At 41.4% G+C, this 11,097-nt stretch overlaps 1 protein-coding gene across 2 annotated transcripts; it reads right to left on the bottom strand.

Annotated features, from left to right (window-relative positions):
• Positions 1-2,457: 2,457 nt before the first annotated feature.
• LOC137296247 (histone-lysine N-methyltransferase SETMAR-like) lies at positions 2,458-10,639 on the bottom strand. 2 transcript variants are annotated; one of them, XM_067827992.1, is made up of 2 exons: positions 10,470-10,639; positions 2,458-3,236 (listed from the first exon to the last, which is right to left on the bottom strand). In XM_067827992.1, the coding sequence occupies exons 1-2, from the start codon at positions 10,575-10,577 to the stop codon at positions 2,493-2,495; spliced, it is 852 nt and encodes a 283-aa protein (XP_067684093.1). In that variant the 5' UTR covers positions 10,578-10,639; the 3' UTR covers positions 2,458-2,492. The 2 variants fall into 2 exon arrangements, with proteins under 2 accessions (XP_067684093.1, XP_067684094.1); XM_067827993.1 differs by lacking the exon at positions 10,470-10,639 and adding an exon at positions 10,411-10,469.
• Positions 10,640-11,097: the final 458 nt, after the last annotated feature.

The raw sequence follows: 11,097 nt of genomic DNA, 5'->3' as shown, positions 1-11,097 counted from the left end.
TTGTTCTTCTTTTAGTTGTATTCCAGCAATATTGTGGCAGGAGACACAGAATTGGCTTCACAGTCTGTGTAGATGAGTGGACTGAACCTTAGTAGTGTTTTAGATGCCTAACTTCATTCATCAAGTGTATTTATGCTGTTGATCACGGGATTGTCTGGCCCAGATCTGATTATGTAGTAATATGTACGGATCACTGCCATGTAGCAATATTGCTGATTGCAGCATTACACAATAAACAAAAGGTCAACACCCAGAACCTAAAGCTTATTGTTGGAAGACGTCACCATCTCTCACCATGTAGCTCAAGAGTGTGTATCACCCACAAGATCAGCTAATTGAAATGATGGACTGATCTTTCTAAATGCCATACTCAATACAACTACAAGAGGGTTTCTCAAAATAGAGTTAAATCTATGAAAGGGAGTAAGTATGACATCGCATCTTTTTCAGCAATATTCCAGCAATATCATGGTGGAACACCAGAAAGGTGCCTCACACCCTGTACCCATGTGGGGAATTGAAGCCAGGTCTTTAGTGTGACAAGCTAATGCTTCATCCACTACTTAGAAATATATAAAAGAAGAGAAACCACACGGGTGTATAGGAGTCTGTTGGGACCAAATTCAAAATTTAGTTCTGCTTGGAAGTGCCCTAGAAAAAATAGAGACCAGAAAGGCACCTGTGGGTACTGTTGTGCAAAAGAACGGAAGCATTATGAATGTTTTGTGTCTTTGTTAAGGTCAGAGAATTCCAATAACCATAAGGCTACGATCTTATTGTACAACAGACCTCAGGGATGTGCAAACTGGTTCGGACATGAAAACGATAGGTATTGATATTTGATGTGCACTTGTGAAACTTTGTAACACTCTTAAGTCTTAAATTTCCGTTTTTCACACCAGAAGTTCTGCGTTTACTGTGAAATGGCAACCACAACAACGAACAATTTAATGTGGTGCCTGTTAATACTATGGCAAAGACTTCAGTACGGCAGCATTTGGAGTTGAAAACATACACTTTTTCTATTTTGTCGTAAACGTTTTTTATGAAAGCTTAATCAAGCATTGTGATTTTGTTGTGTTTTTGTTTTATAAATAAAGCGTTAATTAAATATAATGAGTAGAGTAGTATAGACAATAGTGGAATGGGACCAAAAAGCAAAAACCCAATGTTAAATACGTAGGGATTTCAAAAAAAGGGGTGCATAGTGCATATGAGTATATCGTAGAGACACTCTTTGTCTTTGGATAGTTTTGGACCCAACGCCAAGACAGGTACAAAATGGAATCCAGAAAAACTACCCAACTGTAAATGGACCAAGGAAAACCACCGGTGAAGGTGCACCCCAATTAGAGACATACAGGTACACACAGGTAGAGAACAATGCCGGGAACCAATAGCATGTCGTGATGTGTATGGTTCCAAGACAACACAAAATGTGTCATCACACCTCTACTCCCTGTTATCCCCAAAAGCCACACCATGCTTTTACTGGTACTAAAATTGTTTGTGTCTTTGACTGGCATAATTACAGTCTTCATTTCCTTGTGTTCAATACTAGACAGTGCCTGTTTACTACTGCATTCCATTTGTTTACCAATAGTCTTCTTTTGTTGACTCTCCACCTCTTTGTTAACTGACCACCACGTTACTATGTTGTCATTGCTTGTATGGATGAGCTCTATAAATCCTTGAGGTGTAAGAATATACTCATCAATGTTGTGTACCTCATGCATAAGGAGCTGACATTCATAATATTTTTGCTGTTAAATAAATCTTTGGTTTCGAATTGTTTGACCGTGGTAGACTTTTAAGTGGTGGTGTTATACTTTAGGTGAAATGGGCCTAAAAATTGGCCTATATGCTCCCCCACCTTGACTTGATATAATATGTATCACAAAAGAATTATATTGCCAAACTGCACTTTAAGGTTGAAGTGAGAGAGTTACCACCTCCCTTTATGAAAAAAACATGCACACAGGTCACAACTCAAGCACAAACGTAATACAACACAGAATTTGTAAAGCAAAGTGCATGTCTGCATGGGAAAAGCCAAAAGTATACTACATTTCCAGCAAAAATTCTCATTGACTCAACATTGACAATAGTTTTTTTCCTTTTTCAGACACTATTTTATTACTGTAACATCACTGAAGAATGCGGGGATCAACAGTTTTAGGGTGACATGGGCCAAACAATTGGCCTATATGTCCCCACACATTGACTTGATGTAATACGTTTCACAAAAGTACTATACACCAAAATGCACTTTCAAGTATAAGTGAGAGAGTTACTTCCCTTGATGAAAAAAACAATGCACGCAGCTGACGAGTGAAGCACAAAGGTAACAAAACACAACATTTTTAAGGTAAAGTGCATGTCAGCATGGGAAAAGCCAGAAGTATACTGCATTTCCAGCAAAAATTCTCATTGACTCAACATCGACAATAATTCCTCTTTTTATTTTATTTTAGTATTTTATTGCTGTAACATCACGCAAGTATGTGGGGATCAAATGGAAGGTACCCACTACAGTTACTGGAGAGACAGAAACATGGCTTCCTGGTCCCTTCTTCAACTTTGATCGATTTCCTGTCATCTGATTGGCCACTGTAGTCATAACAAAGTTCCCGATTGGCTGGAATATCACATCGAGAAAAAAGGGCTAATTTTGGCACATTATTATCCACTCTTACTGGAACCATGATTAGATTTGGATCACAGGAGTGGTTGATATATCGTCCAATATTTCCAACATATTTCGGGTCAACACAAGTATTTACAGTTCCAGAAGAATAATGTTCTTTCAGTACAAACAAGTAATTCATGTCGTCATGGGTCAGACAGTCAATTCGTTTTTGTGCCTCTTTATCAGATAACACTTCACCAGCATACTCACACACAAATGAAAAACTTGGAATGCCTTCTAACGTCCTTAAGCCATGCCCCTTAGCTTCTGATTTGAAGACTTCCATTTTGATACCAACTCCGAACTGTACAAGTCTGTTTACACATGTCTTATCACAAGAGCATTGGGAGTTACATTCATATATAGGTTTAACTGACGACACTGTGAGGAGTTCAGGTAAGATTTTGTGGCTGATTGAGTAGTTTGGTCCAAATCTTGCTATACATGGACAGGCTTCAGTGCATATTGAGTGACAGCTACATCCAGATATTTGAGTCTCAAAGTCATCCAGAGGTGTTTCTTTGTGTGGTATGTTGGATCTTACATACTGCAAATATAAAAGACAAACATGACTTAAAAGCTTAGGGAAAGATGGCTCAAACTGAAGCACCTGTAAAATCTGAACCACAATACAAACATGTAATCAATATGTCAATAAAAGTGATAAAAGAAACTCACTTACAACCTAATTACAAATTGAAATACCCAAAAATATTTTGAAAATAATTCCTAATGCCATTTTCGATACTGTTATAATGACTGCTGAGGGGCAACTTTTCCCATCATTGTCAGACGTTCAGTCATTTATAATTATGTTTTATATTTCACAGGTGTTTAGTTTCTTATCAATCAAATTTTCACAAAAAAGAGCAAGAGAACATTCTTTTAGCAAAGATTAATCTCAGCTTTCCGATGTGAGCACTATCCAACACAGATTCCATGACAAGACACAACAAATGAACCCCTTCATAGCAAAAAGCATCTCATTACCAATAAGTATGACAAGGAACTGTACAGGTACTATCTACATGCACAATATTTATCAGGTGAACACATCTATTTAGAACGTATTCCAATGTGAAACATATATATGTAAACTTGAAAATTGGAAATTTTAACTATAAATTGTATATTTATATACTTATCCTATCTCACGTTTTGCACCTCTCTTCATGTCTTCGACCCAGTGTGGAAATGTGCTGTCAGCTAAGTTGAATCAAATCTTCTTGGCCTCTGACCACCCAACCTCTGCCCCTGCAATAGACGCCTGTCAATCATCCTGCACGTGCAGCCGATCACGTGACGTCTTCTACTTGTCATTCTCTTCTTGGAGCTTCAAATAACCTGTGATGCGGGGAAAGAAGGGTGGGCATCCATCGCGTGAGATAGGATAAGTATATAAATATACAATGTATAGTTAAAATTTCCAAATTTTAAAACTTAACCTATCTCACGTTATGCATTATCCCACAGTTGGCTGGAGGGCCGCAGATTACCCTCTGACACACTGTACAGGTGAGGATGCATTCCACAAAAAGGCCAAGAGTAGCACCAACTCCCAATATGCTACTCCGTACTTGAGATGGGTTGCTTCAGAAACCCCTTGGCTTACACGGTACAAAAACTCTAGGGAGTGGGCGTTCCCAAGTAAATGTGGTTTCAGCTGTAACTTTAGCTAAGCAAAAGGATGCCGTTTGGCAAGGAATTAACGCCGCCACCCCACGATTTATCAGGAGACCCCAGTGATCTGGCACGTCCCTGCTTCGAAACTACACCAAACAGACACGACCTGGATGATGGTGAAAGGAGTAATAGCCTGCATGCTCAACTAGTTTAACGTTTGGTACCGATCTCCCTATTTACCAAGGTGAGAAAGAACCTGGGAGCGAATGCCTCGAAAATCATTAGGTAATCAGAATTCAACGCTTCACTGACGTGATTGCTCATAGAGTAGAGGTCAATAAGCGGAGTGTCGATCATCTCTGCAAGTGCACAAGACTCCCTGCACAGTCTATCCAGCCATGGGTATGACAGTACACCATGCCCTAGTTTGGTGAGAACAATCTAGCCCATTTGAAAAAAGTACATAAGATATGGATAACATTGATATCTTTATTATGTACATAGCAATACCGAGAACGCGGAGATGCTTATTTGCATGGACGGGTCGATGACACCTGCTGCTCCAGGAACAATGGACCGAATTGATGAAGGCCTTCGACGTCCGTGACTGATACATCCCGTAGGTAATGAGCGGCAAACACAGTATCTGACTTCCAAAAGCAACCTTCCATGATGGCTTGCAGTGAACAGTTCCTATGGAGCGCCATGGTGGAAGCGAGTGCATGTGTCTCATGAGGCTTAGCGGACAAAGGTGGTGGCAACTTCGCAAAGGCGTATGCTCGCAGGATTGTGGATCTCAACCAGAAAGCCAAGGTTGTACGCGATACTTCTGCTTTGGAAGCCGCCGAAAGCGGGATGAAGACCTCTTGCTTAGGCTGCAGCAGTGCTTAGAGGCGGCTAAGTATATCCTCAAGATCCGGCTGCCCCGGTAACCGGTTCTTGGCAAGGAAATCTAACCATAAGCCTACGAACACTCTAGCATGTCAAGACCTTCAAAGTGTACCCATGAAATCCAATGCTTGTAACTCGGATATAGCAGCTGTAGCCAAGGCCAGAAGGAAGAAGGTCTTGAAAGTGACATGTTCAAAATCTTTCCCAGTCAATGGTTCATATTCATTCGATGGAAGATGAGTCAAGACAACGGCCAAATCCCAAGCCGGGGCTTGAAACTTCCATGATTGATCCGCCAATTATACGATCTCAACAGAGACTGGAGCTCAGGGACAGTAGAGAACTTACTCCCAATGCCACTGCAGTAACTGTGTTAAGTGCAGCTAAGTAGCTAGATAACATAGCACCCTCCAACTTCCTAGTAGACTGCAGGTGTTGAAGATACTCTGCAAGTATCTGTTGCGATGCTGTCGTGGTAGACATAATCCCCTTTCCCCTGCAATACAACTCGAAATTCTTCCACTTGTCATCAAAAAGCGACCTCGTGGATGAACGATGTGCTGTAGTGATGGCAGTAGATGGAGCATTAGTGGAGACCAGTGTAGTTGATCGGAGTATGGATGCACCAGTAGATCTGAGCAAACGGAGTGGCACTGGATCTGGATCGGCTAGCTCTTGAAGATCTATGAACCAACTCCTTGTCACCCAAAAGGGCGCGACCAAAAGCTGTGTCATCTGCCGAGTCAAGCGTAACTTGAGAAATACACGTGGAAGAAGGACCGCAGGCGGAAACGCATAAGCGTTGAGACCGCCCCACGGAATTGTGAGGGCGTGTAGTCCCCGGGCTAACAGATCTGGAATCGGAGACACAAACAGTGGTGGTTCAATCTGGTGGCGAACAGGTCTATAGTCAGCTCCGTCAGCGGGAGGCAAACAGCCCTGAACACCTCTGAATGCAGCTTCCATTCCGTTGGGGACGGACGCTTCGGACGTGACAGAGAGTCCGCGATAGAGTTGTGACGATTAATCGATATGCAACTTATCGCGATTCAAGAGCTGCACGATACGATACATCGATACGATTGTAGTGTATCGATTCAACGCGATACTTACATACTTAGCAGTCTACGAAAACACCGTCTCCCCTTCTATTCAGATTTTTGTGGAAAATATTACCATGGACATGCTCCGACTGAGATAATTTTCACAAATTTATTTTGTTATCTGTGCAAAAAAGCCAGTGTAGTCTGCCAATGTTGATCCCTGCTGTTCCATTTTTTTGGAAAACACTACTTGCTAAACATTCTTAATAAAATGTCTTTCATTTCATGATGACGTGTTTTATTTTTCTTGGGAGAAGAATACCTTCCCTGAAATGATAACATAACAGCACATTATTTCCAGTACTTTTATTTTTCTGTGTGCAAGGACAAAATATCGTGATACATATCGTATCGTATGTATCGGACTACCAGTATAGTGATACGTATCGTATCGTGACATGGGCGTATCGTCACAACTCTAGTCCGCGATGACATTCTTTACCCCAGGAATGTGATTGGCTTGAACCACTATGCTTATTGAATGTATCAGGTTGAAAAACTGTTGAGTCCACCTCAGAAGTTGGGTTGACCCCATCGATCCCATCCGATTGATGTACCAAACAACCACTGCATTGTCCGACCATATCATGAGATGCAAACCTCTTAGTTACTCTCGCCAATGAGTGATCGCCAAAATAACTGCCCTTATTTCTAAGACATTGATGTGGCACGCGTGATCTGCTGGAGACCACTGCCCTGCCACTTGCTGATGGAGAAGGTGAGCTCCCCACCCATGTAGTGACGCATCCACATACAGGTGGTGAAACGGCACCAACGGCTCTAAACAAACTCTGCCGCAAACGTTCAATTCTTGCATCCACCATAGTACATGAGACAGAAGCTCCCTGGGTAACATGATCAATGCGGACAGGTTACCCATGAAACTGGTAAGCTAGGCGCAGCAGTTGAATGCGGTACACCATACATTGCTCCCGTAACACCTGAATACCCCGTCGAACAGGTAACTAAAGGCACCCTCACCGCTGAAGAAAGCACATGTGGAACTGACATAGAAACAAGTGGTGCACTCATGCACCCCACACTCCTGAAACCGCTTCCACTCAACCCAGCATGTTGAGTCACTACCCTGTGAATTGGCATGGAACTGAAACCACTCTTAAGGAACTGAAGCGGTGATTCCCCTTGGCACACCCGTATACAAAGGACTATCATTAATGGCTGTTGACGAGAACGTTGATATCAGCTGAGCTGCAACCACACTGTGGCCTGGAGTGTTAGACCGAATCGAACTAGACAGTTCAGGAGTCAATGGATCGGTCGGGTGAATCTATGAATACTGCAGTACCGGCACAATAGACGAATGAAGGTTCAGGTTGTGATAAAACCACCATATGTGGTGGCAACAACGATTCGCCTACATCCCGCGAGGCCTCTGAATTACTAGGACAAAACAATCGTCTCATATTCTCACTTAGGTATGAGTCTGAGGCCTCATTCAAAAAAACTTCATCTGCTAATTTCGAAGATGACCGTCTAGAAACTAATTTGTGTCGTTCTTTCCTCCGCTTTTTAGGAGCAGATTGCCCATCTTCTGTTTGCCGACGATCTCTATCAGACGACCGTCTATTAGCTACCTGCCGATACAGAGAAACTCCTCGTCTGACGTCTAGTTTCTATTACACTGACTGCAACGTTACGTTTCTTAAGTACCTTCTCATGTTTATTCACAATTCCAACTTATATCTTCACAGAGACAACACGTGTCCACATTGTGCTGCGACAAGAAAGAGAATGACAAGTAGAGGACCTCACGTGATTGGCTGCGCATGCAGGATGATTGACAGGTGTCTTTTGCAGGGGCAGAGGTCGGGTGGTCAGAGGCCAAGAAGATTTCATTCAACTTAGCTGACAGCACGTTTCCACGCTGGGTCGAAGAGAGGAAGAGAGATGCATAACGTGAGATAGGATAAGTTTAAAAATTGGAAACTTAGTTAGATCAGTGTGTAAATTTCGTATATCTCTTCATGATTTCAGGGTTATCCAACAACGCAAGAAGAAAGTCAGTGATAAATCCGACACAGAATCGATTTGCTTGCACTGTGGTATAAATGTTGTGGAAAACGAATACGTTTTCTTTATCTGTCATAGATATGTACTGCTGCGTAAAAGATACTTTTTGTGCATCAAAAAATATTGCAAAGCTAGATTAACATTGCAACAAATATTCAACACACCTGGTGTAAATGTGTTACGTCTAACATCTATATATCTTAAAAATATTTTGCTTAAGATCTTCTTAATACAATGTTGGTCATGTTAAAAAGACTGTATACCTTATAATACAATCGTACTATGGGCCATGTGGCCTAAACTGGGGAATAAAGTTGATGATTTTGTCATTCAGTTCACATAGAGGTAAACATGACATCACATACTCATCAGGTACGTACAAATAAAACCACTTACACTTAGTCCATACAAGAGAGGTCAATTGTTATTAAAGGTAGGTACAATTACAGGAAAGTAGACTAGCATAGTAGTTTTAATGAAATAGTGGTACATGGTTAAAGTTATAATTTAAGGTATTTATTTAGAATTCCATTCAAGAGTACCATTGGTAGACAAACTGGGAAAAAGTAATAATCATAATACCATTGTTCGGAATTTCATTTGATGCTCCAATTGACAATTTGGAAATGTATTAAACTTAAAAAACCGATGTTACCTATTATTTGCTGAAACATCAGCCTTTCAACATTAGGAGCACTGGCTCATCATGTCTATGTTGCTGATTAGACTGGTACTCTGCCTATGCTACGCTCAGCAAGCTGGCTACACAATGGACAGGTCAGGGGCGCTGAGTTTACTCGTTCCATTGGACGAGGCGGTAAGTCTAAACATAGCACCGGATGGTATATCCCAATGAGAAGGAACATATCAATATCACCATATCGCATTAATAAGGCAGATATATTCTTATCCTTACCACGTGAAGAACCAACACGACGTTTTTCCATAGGAACGAGTCTGCAAGCACGACACAATTCTGAATATTTACGTGGAGTAATGGACTGGACAGCCGCCATTTATACACTGATGTCACAAAACTACCGGGAGGAATCTCCACCGAAAATGGTGGGCCTGACCTGTCCTTGTAGTGCAGTGATAGCGCAGCGCGGAATAGGGCAGGGGAACCAGTCTAGTTACTGATGCATTCATAAACCAAGGGAGAAAACTCTAATGTGGACGATGTACTGGGGAGTGGCTGTTTCACTTTAACTATGAACATATGATTTTAAAGTATGTTGAGTAAAGTTGTATTGTCAGTGTACTGGATAACATTTCAGTTACATTAGTTGTGTGTCAAAGAGTGAGTTGGGTTTTTTCCTACTTCAACAATATTCCAGGAATCACAGCCGTGGCCATTAGGTAGTCAAAGACTTATGTCAGACTGTCAGTTACAAAACAAATGAGTAAATGTTTCACTGTTATGAGATATGTCTATCTGACAGTGCTGATGATTGAGTTCTGATGACAGAACTGGAAACAGACCTACATACTACATCACTATGTCAAAGTACAAACTCCTCAACAAGATGAAGTGTTTTGAACTTGTAGTAGTTTTTCCAGCTGACACAGCTGCAGCTCATCAACATACTGAAACACTAGAATTTGGTCTAGTTGCTAGTTGCAGAAGTTACATTTGAAATAAATCAAGGTTTTGCCACAGTGAACTTGGCACTTGAGCATTAGGATTATATAGTACATTTTGCATATGTACCTGAGTATGAAATCAATGGCCTACTTCAGAACTAATACCAGAGACCGTATAAGAGATATGGTCTCTGCTAATACGTTATGTACCTAGACAGTTCACAATCCCCTACAGGAAGCATGTTTGTTATTACGATCTTTGAATGAATGTATTCCACTAAGCAAGTTTAGATGCGACTGTTTTTCTAAAATTATTTCATGCTTGCTTGTGTTTTGTAACAGTTTAGCGAAACCTGTGGTTTCATATCTGTAGGTTGCTAATACAGACTATTAATGCCGAAGTTTAAACGAAACACTTTCCAGGTGATTTAGTTTAGTTCACAGGTGCTCTCTGCCAACCCCACCCCCACCAACAATGATTCTCTTTACCCAGGTAATATGATTCAACCTCATCGCTAAGACATGACATCCACGGTCGCGTCTCAAACCTTGAATTCTTTTGCCGTTTCTATCAGCCTTTTGTCTTCAAACTGAACAGGTACCTTCTCCAACCCTTCACAAAGATCGTACGGGTCAACAGCTAGCCATTCACTCATTGTTATCAACACAATCGCACCTCAATCACCTCATTGCGACCACCGGCTGTTGATAACTGTTGTATTACCGGTCATGTGATTCGTCACGTGACACTCGTTTTTGAACGTGCGGGATATACAAACGGCAACATGCTCATTGATGAATGGAAGGGCCGGTATTTTAAATCTGATTTGATACGTGACTTTAAATATGAGATATTTTCATATTTGAAATAACACATAATACACCGTGTTTAGTAAGGTAGTATAGTGGGCCAGCGCTGTGCAATATTGGTGAAATCGTGAAACATCGTACATCGCTTGTGGAGAGTGAACAGGGAAGAATGGTGCCGGTGAAAGCGAGTTGTGTCTGGCGAGTGTCGTATTTCAAAGCCTAAATTTAACGCCGGCGGCTGACACACCTAATTTCTTGCAGACTAGTGGGAACTCGCTCAGTTTGCTCCTTTAGCGGGGTATAATGTCTACGCCACTGTAATCAAAGACAGTCAGTATTAGAAAGTGTTGAAGCAGGAACTTCGAG

This window comes from Haliotis asinina, chromosome 9 (assembly GCF_037392515.1).
Source record: "Haliotis asinina isolate JCU_RB_2024 chromosome 9, JCU_Hal_asi_v2, whole genome shotgun sequence".
In the NCBI taxonomy this organism is placed as follows: Eukaryota; Metazoa; Mollusca; class Gastropoda; order Lepetellida; family Haliotidae; genus Haliotis; species Haliotis asinina.
The sequence above is the reverse complement of the archived record's forward strand: the minus strand, read 5'-3'. Positions and strand labels throughout refer to the sequence as shown.

Excerpts from the sequence above, each read along its gene's own strand:
- LOC137296247 (XM_067827992.1), bottom strand. The coding sequence starts at position 10,577 with ATGAGTGAATGGCTAGCTGTTGACCCGTACGATCTTTGTGAAGGGTTG. Across the intron at positions 3,237-10,469 it reads AAACGGCAAAAGAATTCAAG|TATGTAAGATCCAACATACC; the intron begins GTTTGAGACGCG and ends TTATATTTGCAG.